The sequence below is a fragment of the Canis lupus genome, chromosome 37, assembly GCF_048164855.1.
Source record: "Canis lupus baileyi chromosome 37, mCanLup2.hap1, whole genome shotgun sequence".
NCBI lineage: Eukaryota > Metazoa > Chordata > Mammalia > Carnivora > Canidae > Canis > Canis lupus.
In genome coordinates, this window is record NC_132874.1 from 20,769,078 (window position 1) to 20,788,091 (window position 19,014).

Consider the following 19,014-nt stretch of genomic DNA (forward strand, 5'->3'; position numbering starts at 1 on the left):
TGGAATGCTCAATAGACATCTCTGAACAGAAATGCTGATTAAAACAAACAAAAACCACCAAACACCCAAATAAACCTATTACGTCTGTAGGTTTGCAACTGCTTTTTATGAGTTAATATAACTATATAACTATGCTATTTAAAATTAGATGTCTAGTAGTTGATGTGGTTTGGAAATTATTCTACCATGAAATAGATTTAGAAACACCAAGAAATGATGGCAAAATAGTGATAACTCTAAAAATGATTGATATCCCTTGTTTCGTGAACACTGACAGTAACGAGCTGGTGTTCCCGTACATCACTGAATGAACTCCTTGCTGAATTCCAAATCAGAATCCAAAGTACCGTCTGCCTTATGTAGGATCCCTCCAGTATTTAGACTCCATGGTGTCGACTTCAGGCCTGAATCAAAACCCCGAGGGATCCCTGGGTGGCGCAGTGGTTTGGCGCCTGCCTTTGGCCCAGGGCGCGATCCTGGAGACCCGGGATCGAATCCCACATCGGGCTCCCGGTGCATGGAGCCTGCTTCTCCCTCTGCCTGTGTCTCTGCCTCTCTCTCTCTCTCTGTGACTATCATAAATAAATAAAAATTAAAAAAAAAAAAAAAACCCTGAGATACGAGGATACAGGGCCCATCCAGAATGGAAGTCTCATCAAATCCCGCCTGGCAAACACGTGCTGGGTGCACAGCCCAATTCTGTCATTTTCTACCCCAGGGCATCCTTCTCATTTCCTCTCTTGTACTTTTCTACCAGCAATGGTGTGCTACCTATGTCCTATAGCACTTACCCTGCCCCCCCCCCCCACCAATATATTACAGTGTTTTATTAAGGTGTTAAAAAGTCCCTTTCTCAGATTTTTTTTTTAAAGATTTTATTTATTTATTCATGAGAATACACAGAGAGGAGAGAGAGAGAGAGGAAGAGACACAGGCAGAGGGAGAAGCGGGCTCCATTCAGGGAGCCCAACGTGGAACTCGATCCTGGGACTCCAGGATCACGCCCTGGGCCAAAGGCAGGCGCCAAACTGCTGAGCCACCCGGGCTGCCCCCTTTCTCAGATTTTAATCCCTCCATACTTTTCTTCCCTTGTCATATCCTCACCTTTCTTGTTCCCTCTTCCTATCCAAAACAATTAAGACCTTGAGAAAGCAACTATATTGTTTGGAATAAATGTTCATTGGGCAACTGGATGCTTATTTTGGGTATGGGTTTAACTACAATAAATATAACAAACAAAGCTTTCTAACATAGATGCTTTGCTGTTCTTGGTGTATATTTAATGCTTGCATTTAATTACCATTAGTTTCTCCCAGAAGAAGTTCACCACTAGGATATTATCACCACCATCAACACCAGTATTAACACTTACTTATGTACCAGGCACTGCAAAGTAATCTTTTAAAGTGGGTCCTAATGTTAAACTCATTTTAAAGATAAAGAAACTGAGGTCTAGAAACATAAAGCAAGTTGCTCAAAGTCCCACAGGCCAACAAGTGGCAAAGACAGGAGCTGAACTCGGCAACCCCCAGAGCCCATGCTGTAGCCACTATGCTAGGAAGGCTTCCCAGCCCCGAGCAGTGACATACTCTATTCCTTCCAGGACACAACATGAAGACAGAATGTGGTAACAACTACACTGTGTAGCCAGGCCAGGTAAACTGAACCCCAGAAACCACTGATCTCAGGAACCTGATCAACCTGACACGTAAGCGTTTGCCTGGGACAAAGGACATGCTGAGGCTTTGCTTGCCAGTATCTGCAGACTACGATGTAGCCTCCTGAAGAGGGACTGGGGGTTGCCAAGCGGCTATTCTGGTCTGACATGAGAATGTGGCTACTTGCTTAGTAAGAATAGGGACACACGTAAACCAAGGCACAGATGACCCAGTTCATATACAAGACAGTGTTTAAGTGTCATTTAAAAAACTGAGTAAAACAACTGGTTTCACGTCTTTGGTAACAGATTCATTTATTGCAAATTATTGATCTTATAAATGGTATCAGGAAAGATGGTTAGCTGTTTAGGAAAATAAAGTGTGACCCTCTCATCTCACAATATCATGGTAAGTTCCAGATGGAGCCAGGAACACAATTTAAATCATAAACAATTTAAGAGAAAAGTAAGCAAATATTTTTATAATCCTTTATATGACAGACAAGGATTTTTTTACATGAAAAAACAATCAGTGAAAAACATGTTAGACATGACAATATAAAAGAACATAAAATATCACTATGTTCCAAACACCACACAGAATAGTGATAAGCAGATAATAATCTGAAAAAAAAATTCCTAACAACCATGAAAGAAAATGGACCAGTATTCTGAGTATATAAATAGCTTATACGAGTTGACCTGATATGTTTTATTGTTTATAAAACCCCAACAGAAAAAGTGGGCAAAGCCCTTGAACACTTAAGCGAGGTATTCAAAATGATTAACAAATACATGGAAAGTTTCTATTTCACTAGTCATTAAAACAACAAAGTGCTCTGAGAATTCTACGTAAATAAATATAACTTCTCCACATCAAAAAAATCATTAAAACATTAAAATAGTATACAGCAAAAGCAGAATTCCTGAATATATATATATATATATATATATATATATATATATGCATGCTTATCCTATATATTAAAAAAAAGGAAGGGAAGAAAGGTATAAAAATGAAAACAGTGCCTATCTGTGGGTGGTTGAATTGTGGGGAATTTAAATTATCTTACTATATCTTTCTTTTCTTAAAGATCTATTATATCTAGTACCCAAATCTAATATTTTCAGTATGTAAGAAAAAAAAGGAGGAGGTTGAAAGGAAAGAAGGAGAAAGAAGGAAATAATTTTTAACTTTCAAGAAGAGGCAATAAAAAGTTTGGTGTAATAAATGTCCAGCATCCAGAACACATAAAGAACTCTTACAGCTCAACAAAAAAGGGAAAAACAACCCAATTAAAAAGTTGGCAAAGGACTTGAATAGACATTTCTCCAAAGATATACAGATGGCCAATGAGCATTTGAAAAGATCATTTAGTCATTAAGGAAATGTAAATTGTGACCAAATGATGGATGGACAGAAGGAAGGAGAGAAGGAAGGAAGGAGGATGAATGGATGGGAGAGACAGAGGGAGGGGAGGATAAAGAAGGTTTGGAGAGGATACAAATTGAAACCTGTGTATGTGGCTGGTGGGAATGAAAAGTGATAGCCTCTGTAGAAAACAGTTTGGCAGTTCCTTAAAAAGTCAAACTGAATTATCAAATGACTCAGCAACTCTATTCCTAGGTATATTCTCCAAACAATTGAGAATAGGGACTCATATACTTCCGCACACATGTTCATACCAGCATTATTAACATTTAGCCAAAACATGGCAACAACACAAATGTCCACTGAGGGAGGAATGGATAAACAAACTGTAGTTTATATGTACAATGAAAATTTTTCAGCCATAAAAAGGAATGAAGTATTGCTACATGCTGAAATGTAGATGAACCTTAAAAACATGCTAAGTTAAAGGAGCCAGACAGACACAAAAGGTCATACAGTGTATGAATTCGTTTTATGTGGCATATCCAGAATAGGGAGACCCAGAGAAGTAGAACGTGGATCGGTGGTAGCCAGGGGCTGGAGGCTGGAAGGAGTGGGATGGGAAGCAGCCCTGTAATGGGTGTGGGGTTTCGTTGGTGTGATGAACATGTCTTGGATCTAGATAACCAGATAGACGTGGTGGTTACATAATACTGTGAACGTACTAAATGCCACTGAATTGCTCACTCGAAAATGGTTAATTTTGTTATGTGAATTTTATCTCATAAAAAAAAAAAACAATCACAGAAAAATAAGTTCAGAGCAGCCCTTCCATGGAGACACCATCTACATGGACACCGATCTGAAATAGATATGTCACATATCCTTGAGTCTGAGATTTTGGGTACAGGAATAAAGTGCAGTAGATAAGATTTTCTCCTCCCTCACATCTGCTATGGACCGTTTGGATCTATTTTTCCACAGAATACACCCAACAGATATTTTAACAGATATAATTTCTTCATTTTTCTTGGGGGATGGGGAGGGGAACTGGTTTTAAAAACATAATGCAAAGGCCCAACTGAAAAACAAATATATCAAATTTTGAAATTACTGCTATTTTATTCTTTTTTTTTTCATATTTACTGACGATAAGGAACTAAAACCACCCTCCAAGTAAAATTATTAGCTACTCAAGGGAGCATACCAACAGATCATAATAGCTATTTTTCACAGTTGCTTGAAAGTATGTCAGAACGTTTGAATGTAATTTTAATTAAACAAATTTGCAATTAGGAGTACAATCTTGCCATTTTCCTATTACAGCATGAGCTAGAAGAACAAAAATCCTCCTAGTAGTACCATAAGCAGGAAACCTAAGTACAAGTATTATTTAAAACAATTAAACAGTGTAATTATGATGTAGAAATGTGGTCATATGTTACAGGATCCAATTTCAATCTCCACCTGGTCCAGCCATTGGCCAAATAAAGCTGCCGGCGGGGGGTGGGGGGGGGGTGGGGGCGGGGGGGCGGCCAGGGCAGGCAGGACACAAGACATTAGAAGAGTTAAAGGCAGGAAGGAAGGATGTCCCAGAAAAGGACATGAGGATATGGAGGGGCTCCTGGCTAAAATCTCTAAAACCCATATGTTTTCTGAGAAGCACTTGAAACAGCTCTGCTCTGAAGGTTGGAGGGACCTTGAATCTTGGTTTTTCTATTAACCATTAGGATTTTTCCATCTTGAATATCTGTATGGATCTCCTTTACTTCACTATGCTAAGAATAGCTTCTTCAGACTAGTCTTCCCAAGAATTTGATCTGTTTAATATTGCCAGATATATTTCTGTATCAGATGTAATATCAGATTATTTGGGGTTCATATTTAAATAGATTTTTTCTGGCAGTAGGAATCCTGAAACGAAGAAATTCAATGTACAGGTATTCCTTGATTCACTCTAGGTTAAAAAAATTAACGTTCTAAATATAATCAAAATCAACTCCTCTCTGTTTTCCTTTTGAGACGTTCCTCACACCTCCTTTTCCTAGCTTTCCTTCCCTCATTTTGGGGAGGCTGTTTCTGCCTTGAGAGGTGAGAGGAGGTCAAGTCTAATTTCAGGAGCTGTGGGTGCTTTGTATTGTGTTGCACTTCTCTTCCCCAGAGGTGGCTTCAGCCTTTGGGGTGGGCGGTTCCACCCAGCAGGTAACCAGGCTGCCTGGCCTTACAAAACCAAAGGAAAGTATACACAATCTTACTTAAAGAGACTTCTTTCCCCAAATGCCATTTTAAGAAATGCTGATCCAAGTATTGTCCAAATTCCAAATTCCATTCATATTTTCTGGTCTGAATTGCCATGCCCTATCCTTTAAGTTAAACAGGCTGGCTATCCCCTATGAAGCGAATTTTTTTTTTAATAATAAATTTATTTTTTATTGGTGTTCACTTTGCCAACATACAGAATAACACCCAGTGCTCATCCCCTCAAGTGCCCCCTTCGGTGCCCGTCACCCAGTCACCCCCACCCCCCGCCCTCCTCCCCTTCCACCAGACAGAACATAGAGACTCCTAACTCTGGGAAACGAACTATGAAGCAAATTTAATGATGCTGGTCTTAGGTGGGCCACCCCAGCGCTGGGGACTAAGCTCTAACCATCATTCCTGCGTAACTCCTGTTTCTCAGAGGAGGCTAATGGAGATGCTTCACCTGCCCTATCCATCCTTTAGAAGAGCTACAGGGGAAGGGGATGTACAAACGGGTAAGTGGCTGAAAAGTGAAACTTCCCCCACAACATTATTCCAAATGAAAATTACCAAACACACAGGCACAAAGAGGCAGGTCTAGGGGCCAGAGTTTGGACATGTTGTTTGCTGCATCGCATGTCAACCCTCTGTGTTTATCCACTAAGTCAGGTATTCTCTAATTGACATTTGTGGAATAAATATTCGTGAAGGCACAACAGGGGGGAAACGAGAAGAAATGTGATTAACCAAAGTATTTCTAACTTTGAACTTACTACTAGAGGCTTCTTACTGGCCAAATCCGTGTGGTCTTGGCAGGTCACATGACTGCACGCTCTAATCTCGCTCCTGCTGGTCGAGCCTTCCATGGCTTTCATCCCCCCACCTCTGCTCCTCCACCTGGGCCTCCTGGCTCACCCTTCTTAATTCCTTCACTCACTCTTTCTCTCTTCCATCCCTTATGCCTTCTCTGGGGTTCATTTTTCCTTAGCCTTCTCCTTCTGCTGTTCCAGACACCTGTTCCAGGTCCCCTGGGCATCTCAGTCCTGTCTGGAGGAACTCCAACTGCCAACTGTATACTCTAATCCAGGCCCTTCCCTCATGAGCACTTAGGGCAGTATTCCCATGTAGCCTACCTAAAACTCAAGAAGACCAGAAGTAACCAAATAATCTCCACCAAAGCACTGCTCCCCTAACCTAACCCCTGCCTCAAGGTCAGCCCTCAACCTCTCAAGTCACACCACCCAGGACTCAGAAGTTATATTTGGTTCCTTCACCTCCATGCTCTCTCTCTCAAATGGGGCCACCATGCCTGTGGGGATTTTAATCCCCATATATCCTTTCCACCGGTCAGCTTTTCCCACCAGGCCCCAGCCACTGTCTCAGCCCAGACTCTTATCTCCTTGCATTCAGGTAAGCTATACAGATGTGCTTCTACCTCCAGCTTTACCCGTGGCCAACCCAGTCTCAAAACAGATAACTTACATACCTGAAAACAGCTGAATTAGCTCAATGGCTCCACATGTTCTCCCAGAAAAATCCACATGTGTATAAGGAAATACGAGGCCTTTAAGATCTGGCCCATCCCCTCACCCTGCCATGCCTCCTGTACGCTGGGCACCCTGAATGGTTTTCATCTCTCTCTCTTCCTGTCTGTGTGCAGGCCGTTCTACTCTGCCTGGCATTTCTTGGCCCATTCCATAGCTAATTCTTATTTGTCGGCTGAACCGCAATCTGTAAACATTTCTTGTTCTCATGTAAACATTTCATTTAGGGCAAAGTGAGGTGCTACTCTTCTTTGAAATCGTGATGGTGCCGTCTCTCATCGAAGGCACTCTTCACATTAAACTGCAAATATCTACATGCACTGACCTCCTATCAGACTGAGCTCCCTGAGGACAAGAGTTTATTTAAAAAGTCATTTTCACATCTCCTGACCACAAGTATCGGACAGCACAGTGCCTCACCGATGGTAAGTGTTCACATCACATGTTCACTAGAATGAAGGAGTCACAACTTGAGATATATTTTTAGCTACTCTAGCTAAGGGAAAAAGAACAATTCGGAATTATACTGAATAGAAACATTCAGAGCTCAAGGGCCCAGTGCAGCCTCAACTCTGTGGTGCCGCAGAGTTCTCTGGATCGGAAGCTGATGACCTCAGCCTGTCACCCTCTTCCTTCCTGCCCTCTTCCAATGCCACAAATCTGTAGTTCTGTGTCTTAGAACTCATTTGATCTCGAATAATGGAAACCTATGTGAAACCAGCTTAAACAACAGGGGAGTTATACTTGCTTTGGGTATCTGAGCAAGGATTGGACAGCTGAACTGGGGGAAGGGTGGGGTGCAGCTGGATCCCAGAACACAATGGAACCAGGGGCTCAACCACACCAGCTCTTCTCTCCATCACCAGCTGCTTCTCTCTCCCTCTCTCCTCACTACATTCTTCCACTGGGGAAAATGGCCAGAGATGGTTCCTAGGTATGTCACTCATGGCTTAAGCTCTCTCTGGTCTTCCATCCAAATGGAGAAAAGGCCTTACTGGCCCAGCTTCATGAGGTGCCCGACCCTGGAGGAATCATTTAAGCCGAGGGACAGAGTTCCCCTGGATCAGTGTGGAAGCTGTCCCGTGAACACGGCACACGGGGGAAGAAGCTGCTTCTAGAAAAGGATGTCAGCAGCAATGTCAGGGATCCACTACCATGACGCTATACAGGATGGCTTAGGTACATAGTGGTTTCAAAAGCCCACATTCAAGAAAGCTACGGTTTTCTGCTCTCCCTGTACAGACAGCTTTTTTCTTCCTTTCATATCGCCTTCCTTCAAAATTTTTCCTTGTTCCTCACCTGTGGCACACAAACATACACACAAGCATGTTATAATTTGACTCCTTGAATTTCTATTCAACCCTGTGATTTCCCCTCTTCCAATCAGGAAAGGATTTCCTAGGTAATCATGAATAATTTGCATACTTCCAACACCCCACACTTTTCTGATCCTGGGAGCTCAGAGCATTAAAATATATTTTTACATAGGATACAACCAATCTTCTTAAAGGTACTTTTCTTCCCTTTTATTTTCTTCCTTTTCTCTATTTGAACACTAGTCTCAAAAATGCTATTTTTATCCCAGCACTTACTCAGAATCCAACATGCTATAACCTAATTCCTTTTCCTGGGGAGCAATCCTCACCCCCACTCTGTTTCTTCTCAGTAAGGAACCGTCATAACTGATAGGCAAGGGTTCTGGCCACCCATCTGGAAAATGTTACCAAATGGGGTCTCTTTCCTGTCTACATAGAAAAGGATGTCAGTTATATCTAGAGAGAACATGATGTAAGTATGTTGTTGCTGGATTTTCTTTCTTTTTATCATTCATTCATTCATTCATTCATTCATTCATTCATCATATGTTTATTGACTAGTTGCTAGGTTTTAGATCTCAAATAGAGCAGAGAGTTAAAGACCCAGTGGCTGGCAGTAACTCAGAATGCAGGGGTGGAAACTGTATAAATACAATGCAATGTGGCAACTGCCAAAAAAGAACATGTTAGGCTTATTCCACCATCACTACAGAATTTTAAGAACTGCATCCATACCATGTGTGTTGCTGGACAGATGATTAGCTAGGAGAGATTACCATATTTAATAAATGCTGGGATAAGTGATTTTTCCAGTAAAATTCCATGTAAATGTCTAGACCACAGCTGTCATCTCTTGTACAAATATTTCGCCTTCTTAATTTTCACTGCTGGTTCCCTCTCCTCTCATCTTACTATTGTCACTTTCTCCTAGGAGTAAGTGGAGGCTAAGAAAAGTAGCTGGATCTGTCAAATACAGAACTTAAAACCTTTCATGGGGTATTCTTTCTCCTCTCAGAAATATTAAGTAAGACATCTTGCAAAACAGTTATATTCAAAAAAGATGAGAAGGTGACTTGCATTTTGTTGATTTTTGTCTTCATTTCCAAACTATGCTTCCAAGGAAAAGACTCTGATCTGAACTCAGATGGAGTCAGGTCTGCGCTAGAATCCCCAAGCATCTATTTGCAGGGGTCTACTTGGAGAGGACAGCCTCGGGGCAGGGGCTCTGCAAGGTAGGAAGGAAGACAGGGCTCAAAGCAGAGTCGCTTGAGTCCCTGGTGGCAGGTGTAACACCAGCAGGGGAAGGCGCAGCTCTGCCCAAACTTGAAATAGCTCAGGACACCATGAAGACCCCCCAAAGTCTCAGGTGTGTTGGCTGGGGTGGCTGTAGGGCTGACAAAATCCAGGAGGAAACCATGGACCCCATGAGTCACAAGCATGTTCAGGAGAAGTTTGTCTGTAAGTAAATGTGGGACATCCTTGGGGATCTCCAGAAATACTTGAGGGGAACTCTGCAGGAGGCTGAGGTCTCCGTGAGCAGGTGGTGGTAACATGCTGGGGATATCCCAATATAAGTTCCTCAATTCATTTCCTAAGCATCCGGGTAGCCTAGCCCTCTCTCTGCCACAGGGGCCCCACTGAGAGGGGACGCCCTTACTTGCACCACGTTGCCTTGAGGCGTCTTTCTCTTCTTCATGTAAATCTTATGGAACATTCTCCCTTGCTCTGTTCTCACTAGACACCTGATTAAATCAAGTAAAACTTTCTCCGGCTCCAAATTATACACTTGAATAAGTAGATTCTCCCCAGTGAGGCTATAGGCTATTAAAACAAAACAAATCAAGAAAAACAAAACAAAACAAAAAACAAAATGAAGTTCCTGTTGGTCTCCTGGATTTTCTTATTTAGCCATCCCCTACTTTCCACCCCCATGAAGATCCAAATCCGATCCCACCTCTAAGGAGGGGCAATCAGGAGCCCTGGAGCAGCAGTTAACACCCAAGCAGACTGCTGCCCCCAAGCCCGGCTCCTCTGTGACCACTTGTCTGCTCTGCCACCTGCTTCCACTGCACTTGCTGACTGCATGGCGCCCTACCAAACGTCCCCAGTAAGAAAGACACCCTAGATCTTGGGTGCCATTTGGCCCATGTGTATACATCACTGGTCCCTTCCCCTGGAGTTGACCTCTCATCCCCAGAGGTCCCTGCCTGCCTTTGTACACTAACAGCCTAAATCTCAGTTATGACCAAGTTAAGGAAAAGTAACTAGCCCAAGAGACACTCTGGCTGCCACATGGCACCACCCCGGCTTGCACACTCTGTGGTGCTGGAGCTCTGCTGAGTCTGTCTCTGCTGCTCAGAAATGTGGATTTTTCTTGAGTGATTCAAATGGGTCTCAAAGACTTTCTTATAAATCATAAGCCCATCTTCAGAGAGTCAACTCCAAGATCTATTATCAGAATAAGTGTTTGGTCATCCTACAGACGATTCTGAGGCTGTACAGCATCAAGCTGTATTTGGATTCATAATTCTCTTGGTTATTAAGACATCGTCATTAACTGTGAGGGTCGTGGTACGGTTAAGGCCAACCCTCTGTGGGGTATGAAAGACAAATTAACGGACACAGTGTGGAGGGTGTGTTTGGGAGAGGGAGGCAGGCTCCCACTGAAGCTCTTGACATCACAGTTGGGTGGCAGCTACTTAAAAGAAGTGACCTTGTGACCTGGGGTAACAGAAACAAAGATCCAAAATGATTTGGAGCATGACTCATACTTGCCCAAAATAATGGGTTGGGGCTGCCCCTCGCCATTGCATTTCTGTTGGCAATACTGAGACTTACATTCCCCTGCTTAGGTTGTCCTTGGAATGCACTTGAACTTGCTTTAATGTGCTCGATACCATTGGGAGTGGGACAGGGAAGCATCAAGGGACGTGGGTTACTTCTGCCTTGCATCTTAGAAAGAGAGCATTCAACCTCCACACTGCAGAAAGGTGCACAGATGCCAAGTGAAGATTCTATCCAAAGAATTCCCTGAAAACTGCTAATTGAAAGTGAAAGGGGGAAGAGCGGCTTCAGGGTTAATTTTCACAAAGGGGAGCTGCAGCACAGGGGATCACTGAAGATCCGCTCACTGAGCACCTGCCTCTCTCCTTGCCCGGCCGTCGAGCCGTCTCTCTCCCTCTCTGCTGCGGCCGAGATGCCGCTCCTGGGGCCCTGCAGGTCAGTGCCGAAGGTAATCCCAAAGAATCCTTCAGCAAACGGCGAGGTGCTGGGAACAAGGCAGAACAAGGTGTTCAGGGACTAAACTAATTGTGTTTTAATTTGTCTAACGCTGGTGGCAAACGGGGCTGCTTATGTGGCCGCGAGAAAACGCACCCCTCGTGGACTGCTTTAAAGAGAAGGCTTTGGGGAAGGGAGGCAAAGACAAATATCCAGGCTAAAAATAGTTTTCTTAGAATTGCTTTCTGGGCTGTCTGAACGGCAACAATAAAAGTTCTTATAACTCACGCCACCGGCATTGCAATAAAAGCGAGGGAAGGGAAGAAGCCGGGAGAGTTCTGAAGCGGGCCTGGCCGCCTGGAGCCACGGCCCTGCCACCGCACGCTGCCCATTTCAAGGGGACGCAACTTCTAACACGCTCTCTCAAGATTAGCTGCGGTTGGTTTTTCATTGCTGGCCAAGCTTTAAGTTCAGATAATTCACTTGTTTGGCTCTGTCACAAGAAAGCAGACCAGGGAGTGACTTGTAAACCAGAGATGTCACCCCCCCCTGCCATCCACAGCATTTTCCCAGCACACAACCCGGGAACAGCCATACTGACGACACAGCTCCAGCATCGGTGCCACTTCAGTAGTTTTATTTTTTACGATTAAATGTGTGCTCCTTTAGCTGCAGGAAGAACATGTATCATTTCAGGATGATAGTTTTCTATGAAGTCCCACTCTGCTTCCCGTGATTACCAGAACTTCCTAGTCGTATGTCTCTGGCTGCCAAATCCAAGACTTCCAGCTGTGCTAAGGTTATTCTTTATTTTAATAAGCAAGATGGGTTGATTGTGAAAGTTACTGGTTTTTACTGTGATAGCTATTTAAAAAAAAACTAAAAAAAACAAATGCAACTCTGCTGTTTTAAAGTATTTCACATATACAGGCTCATCTAATTTTTGCAACTGCCATTTAAAGACAATGTCAGCACCTGTGGTTGGCCGATGAGGTAACAGGCTCAGAAAGTCCTTTTATCAGACATTTAAGATGTGCAGGGCCAAGACTTGGCTGATGGCCTCTGACTAGGAATTCTGGGCTCCTTCCACTGGACTACATTGCTTCTACTTCCTATGTCATAAAATACTTCTGGTCATTTAACAAAAGCTCCTCTAAGTAATGAAGAAGGGTCAATGAGCCACCCACCAAGCATCACGCAGGGAGGCAGTCTCCTTCCACTGATATAAACATTGCGGGAAGATGGAAGCAAGTGACTATGCCATAGTGCCCTACGGAGTTTCCATCACGTAGAATAGCTTAGAAAAGCTCAAATGCAAATAAGGAACACAAGATATGAATGAGCCAACATTAATGGCTCAGTCATAAAGAACAGTACTGTTAGTTGGATCAAGGAGGGGTGAAGAGAGCTTGGGACTCACCTACAGCTCAGTATGCTTACTTCTAGCATCTTGGCCCTAGCTAGACCCTGACCATGGGTTTACGGATCCAGGAAAGCGTGTCCATATCTGTATGAGCAGGATGCACAGAGTAAATGGCAGCCCCAGGAACAAGGTGGCTGTCTAGGAGAAGCACTGGTGTGAGCATATGGCCAGGCAGCACTGGCTGCAGACACCTGGGGCATCTTCCCCAACCCCTCTTTCTTGCAGTCCAGTCAAGTAAGTCTTTTAAATCCCCCAATTCTAACTCCAAAACCCTCTACCTTGGGCTCAACCCACATCTGTCCTATCTGAGCCCACTGCGCAGTCCATTTCCACAGTTCACAAATAATTGGTGGCATCCTTACATGAAGTGCTAGAGGCTGAAGACAATGGTTAAGTTTCTTTCTGCTCCTCTTTGCTCTCTTCCCACCCCGGGCTAGGAACTATTTTAAGCAGTTGTGTCACAGGAGAAAATAAACACTGTACCCCATAATTCCTTCAGGCGTATGGACAGAGAGACTCAAATGACCAGTGTGCTCATAAATGCGCTGGACAACAGAGATCTAGGTTTTTATGTTGACATACATAATTTATTTTCTTAAGGCTTCTCATTACTCAGTACATGTCTATAATACATATTGCAAAGGCATCAAAGTATATCCGGTGACCACAGTTCTCCTCTCTAGGAGTCATCACTACTCTGTTTTTTGTTATGTGCAATTTGGAGCTATAAGAATGTTTCTGCACATTAAGTGGCCTATAGACTAAGTGGCAAAGATGCTCTGGGAGAAGGTTCTGAATGATGGACCAGAACAAAAAATCATCTTCTTCTAACCTGAAGAGCTGTTATCTGTAACTCTCCGAGGTACAAATTTTTACCTGTAAAATACCTGGTTACCTGTAACCCAGAAAATATTTGCCCATTTGCCTAACATTATGAAATTAGGTCCGGGGCAGCCCCGGTGGCGCAGCGGTTTAGCGCCGCCTGCAGCGGGGGTGGGATCCTGGAGACCCGGGATCGAGTCCCACGTCAGCTCCCTGCATGGAGCCTGCTTCTCCCTCTGCCTGTGTCTCTGCCTCTCTCTCTCTCTCTCTGAATAAATAAATAAATCTTTAAAAAAAAAAAAAAAGAAATTAGGTCCGTATTCAGAAGTTTATATCTTCCTGAAACATCTTGGGATCTGCTCTTGTTCACAAAATGACACTGAATTTTTAAAAAAACAATTTAAAAATACACAATTTGTTCGACTACTTGTTTATTTCAGAGAGTCTTTCACTTACTACTAGCATCTCTCAGTTCTTGATATTAGGCAAAGAGAGGTCAGAGCTCAAGATATGCATTGATGAGCACAAGGTCAGGTGACCCTTCACTTGCCACCACCCAAGTCAGGAACTCTTACCGGGAGGAGAACGGGAGGGTGCAGGGTGCCCGAGGGAGAAAGATCTCTGAGAGGAGTTTAGAATACGTGAGTGAGGCTCAGTTAAACAATTGTATGTGGCACCCTCCTGTACATCAGGAGTCAGCCAAATCTCGCCCATCACTTGTCGTAATTAAGGCTTTACTGGAACACAGCTATGTCTGTTTGATTTCATTTTATCTATGGCTGTTTTTGCAATAGAAGAGGTGGGTAGATGTTGTGGAGACCCCATGGCCCAGAAAGTAAAAAATATTTACTATCTGGCCCTTAACAGAAACTATCTGGCCCTCTTGCCTTAGATATTTCCTGAGAGTCTTTATTCAGTGAGCCATTCTTACTAAATAATGCATGCTTTTCCATAAGTCTGTTCTTTTCCTCAGGGCTATAATAGCAAAGTCCAACTTGGTTACTAGTAACAAAGACCTAAAAAACAATGGCTTTAACAAGATACTTGTCTCTCACATGAAAGTCCAGGGCTGAACTGATGCTCCAGTTTCAGACACCCAGACTGTACTCGATACAACCTCCACATTGCCAAAGTCACATCATGGTCCAAAATGGATGCCAGAGTACCAGCCATCACATTCACATCCAAGTAGCAGGAAAGAAAAAGGATGGTCTCAACCCAACTTTCAGGAAACTTTTAGAAATACCTAAACATTTCTATTTATAAATCATGGGCTAGACTGGGCCACATAGGTACACCTAACTACAGTGGAGGCTCAGAACTGTAGACTTTCAGTTGGCTGGGAAGCTGCTTAGATAAAAAATCAAGGTTACATTATTTTTTAAGTGGGGGATTGGATATTGAGAGATAATTATCTCTGCCACAGGAACTTTACTCCAACCGCCGAGTCCCCTTATTAAGATAGTGCATACTCTGGGCAGGGTAATCGTTGGGCATAGCTCCAGAATAATTGGCCTTAAATATTTGTTTAGCATTTGTTTAAAAAATGGTAAGATCAATGCCAATAAAAAGTTTTTTTTTTTTTTTTTTTTTTTTTTGGGTCGGTTAGTTGTTTTCAAATTTCCAATTGAAAGTACGGTCTCCTCTGGAAGGAACTAGACAAATTCTCCTTTCATCAGTTAGTCTGTGGTTATGTGTCCAGACCTGCATCAATACAGTGCTCCTATACAGTACAGTGATTTTTTAAAAAATGGAATATATTTGCCTGCCCAGTCTGTCCATGGTCAAAAGACCCTGACACTATCTCACTCTCACAGCAATTTCTCCAATTAACATGTCTCTTCAGCATTTACCCTCACCACTGCAAATCACCTACTAAGTCAGAAAAAAACAATATTTATGCCTCCCCAAACCATACTTACTTCCATATCTCTAACCTTTAAGATCTGATCATCTCCAACCAGAAAGGGCTATTCGTCCTAACTTTTGACACTGATGATATGAGAGGTAGATGTTAGGCTAAGGCAACGTCAAGAAGCAAAAGCTTGAGAAGCTTGAGAAATTAGGAATGGATTCTGAATCCTTGATTCCCAAGGATTCTCCAACAATGGAGAAAAAAATAATAAGTCATGTGCTTTTGGTATCTTAGTTAATACCAAGCAGTCTTAGTTCCATACTTTCTCTCCCCTTCAAAAGGAAGTAACTGGAATTTCACTATCAACATGCAAATTCCTAGAAATTTCTCTCACAGAAAAGTCCCGGGCTAAATGGGTATTCCATCATGTCAAAAACCCAGGCTGCTCCATATATTCTTTTTTCTATAAAGTTAGGGGATATCATCTGCAAACTCCAAAACATATTTAAAAGCTGTCAATAGCGCTGAAAGCAGAGAGAAGCCAATGAGAAGATGTGAAGGAAAGAAACACACACAGTGGCATTTGTCAGAAAATACCAGCAAAGACACATTTCTCAGAGCGGAGGGTTATTTATAATCTGAAGTTCAAAATCTTTACCACCAGTAAGTGTTGAAACTGAGGTAAACAAAGACAAATCTTTTGTTTGTAAGAAGAGAAGATTTGCGGGGGGAGGCAGAACTACACAAAGAATCAATGAGATGAGTGAGTTATTTCTTGGCACTGGAGAGGACAACAGCTGTAGGGTGGTGGAAACAACCAGCCTGAAGGATCATCTGAGCCCCTCCCTGCCAGGTCAACCCCCAACCTCACACCTCAACTTTGTGCACATAGCTGGTGCAGAAAATCCAATGCCATTCAAATACAAGTAACAAAAAGGCAAATCACATGCATGCCACAGGTACATCAATTTTAAAACTTGGAGAAAATAATAAGGAAGATGGCAGAAAAACTTATTAGCAAAGAAGTCATAGAAAAAAAATGTTGCCCAGGGACCGTAAGAAATTACTGGCCAAATATCTTGCAATAAATTTTAAAAACCAAATGAAGCAATTGCTCTATGAAGTAAAACTACAGTGCAGAAATAATTCAGAGAATAGATGGCAAGAAAACAGGAGGAACTGAAATGCAAGCTCAGAAAAGGGGGAAAAACAAAGTAACAAAGATGGAAATGGAATGTTAGCAAGGAAGAAGAAACTGCAGAAAATAGGAAGGGACGGAGAAAGTAGTGATGAGAAAAGCATTCAAAATCAAGTGAAAATAAAGAGTTTTAAAACAATAGAGAGAAAGTAATAGGCAGAGAAATCAGATAAAGAACAGCCTACTCATACAGAACTGGAATTCCTGAAGAATGTAACAGAACAATGGATCAAAACAAATCTATAATGATGTAAGTTAAGAAAACTTTTCTAAAACCAAAGCAGAGTCAAATCCCATCAGTGTAAGACTACCACACACCCACACACCCACCCCCACCCCCTCAAACACCCCCTCTCCCACACCCCAGGGAGAACAGGCCAACACCGAGATGGATCCCGATAAAGTTACTAAACTTTATCCGAGGACCTAATACAGCTTTTGGCATGTGGCAAGTGCTGAATAAATATTCACTGAGAGACTGACAAAACAGCTTTTTTTCTCCAAACCCCTGTTTCTGCCACATCTCCTCTGTTCCTGGGATGTGATATGGTAACAAATCACTTCTAAAAACAATACTGAAAAACTCCAAGATCTTTAAAACATTCTGTTTCACATATTTGCTAAGACAGGAAAGATTAAAGATGCATTTTAGAAAGATTTATAGAAAAGATTGATATCAAAGCCTTTTCTCATAACTATATATTCACTATAAATTCTGGAGATATTTTGTCTCATCTGCATTGAATTTCAGCAAAATTTTATTATATGTTTTCATATGCCATTTGTCACATAGAGAAAAAAAAAAACAGATAAAATCAGAAAGTGTTTTTACTTACTTTGGATGTTCAAATTTGTCTATCAGATCAACTTTTTCCACCAGGTCTCCTCCAACTGTTCGTACCAAGTCATAGAAATCATTTTCTGTATAATTCTCGGAGGGTAACCAGAATGAGATGTCATTTATCACAGCAGGGTATTTGCTAAGAGGCTAACAAAACAAGAGAAGAAAAGATAGATTGATTTGTTAGTTGGATAAGAATGTTTAAATTTTTCATGGAAAGTTACACTTGGCTAATTAGAAAATGCTTGTAAAACATTATTTGAGTCCTTGAACTTTCAGGAACAAAATGAACTTAAACAATAAGCCAATATTCAAAACTAGCAAATTCCATTATGAATTTACAGATTCTTATTGTATTCATGTGTAAATTACCATATATTATATTTATATAACCATTAATGTTCAATTTAGTATAAAGCAATTTGAATATATCATATTTGAGTTTTTTTCGTTTGAAGACTAGAGGAGAAAAGTTCAAATTTAATTAATAAGCGATTCATTATAACTTCCTATGATTATTTTTAGGAAGTCATTTTAATAGAGAAATAAGTAAAGGCTTGTCAAAATTGATATTTCAATTAGTAATGTCATTATTTGTTAGTATTTCTAATTATTAAAATAAAGCACTGGGATGATAAGTAGTCACTGAGAGAGTTATTTTTCAAATTATGACTTTAAGGATGGATAAACACAAATGTAGCCATTTCCCCGTTTATCCTATTTTTTCTCCGATTTATTCAAGCTCAATATTATATTGGGCAGACACTTAAAATTAGATACTTTTAAAAGTTACTGCCTTTGTTTACATGGCTTATACACATATAAGTGTATATAAAGCAAGTATTGGTTATAAGTTACTGCCACAATAAAAAATGTTTCATTATATAACTATGAAGTCCTAAGGGGATATGTGCTAAAGTATAAATATATCTGTTAGAAAAGCAAATTTATAAACCGGTTTACACCAAGCCTGATATTACTATAAACCCTTTGGTGAATTACTGATCAGAAAAAGTATATAACTTTTTAAATGGTAAAACCTCTGAAGAACCAAACACTCACACAAAAAATGATTATTCAACTTGAAATATCAATAAAGTTGTCAGACAAATGCATCGGTTCAGAACACACATTTCAAATGAACATAATAAAGCTACCATCTAGGTGCTTTTGACAAAATATCACGGCTCCTGAAAAACATCCTTGGTTTTCTCTCCTCCAGTAAAGTCAAGATCCTGTGATAAATCCTCCATGGGTTAATGTAACAATACACGATAGGACTATGCTGGTTATACCAGTTGCTTTTTCCTTAGACAACATCCTTTTGCCGCTTGAGGAATGTGGAAATTTAGGGGGATTGGCTAAAAGGCTGGGATTGCCAAGAAGTAGCATGTAATGTCCTCTTCAGTTGACCCAAGCTGAGGTACCAGTGGGCTCTTACATCAGACATGGGAGGCGCCCAACGGAGCATTTGCTGTCAGCAACCCATTGATAACACGTAATACGCGATAATAGTATAATAATGC

General features: G+C 41.6%; 1 protein-coding gene across 6 annotated transcripts in view; it reads right to left on the bottom strand.

Annotated features, from left to right (window-relative positions):
* Window positions 1-19,014, bottom strand: part of FARS2 (phenylalanyl-tRNA synthetase 2, mitochondrial) — a 499,388-nt gene that overhangs the window by 116,097 nt on the left and 364,277 nt on the right. For all 6 annotated transcript variants that reach the window (XM_072813848.1, XM_072813845.1, XM_072813846.1 and 3 more), the window contains one exon: window positions 17,484-17,635. In XM_072813848.1, the coding sequence (XP_072669949.1) occupies window positions 17,484-17,635 (152 nt within the window). The remainder of the gene's footprint in view (window positions 1-17,483; window positions 17,636-19,014) is intronic.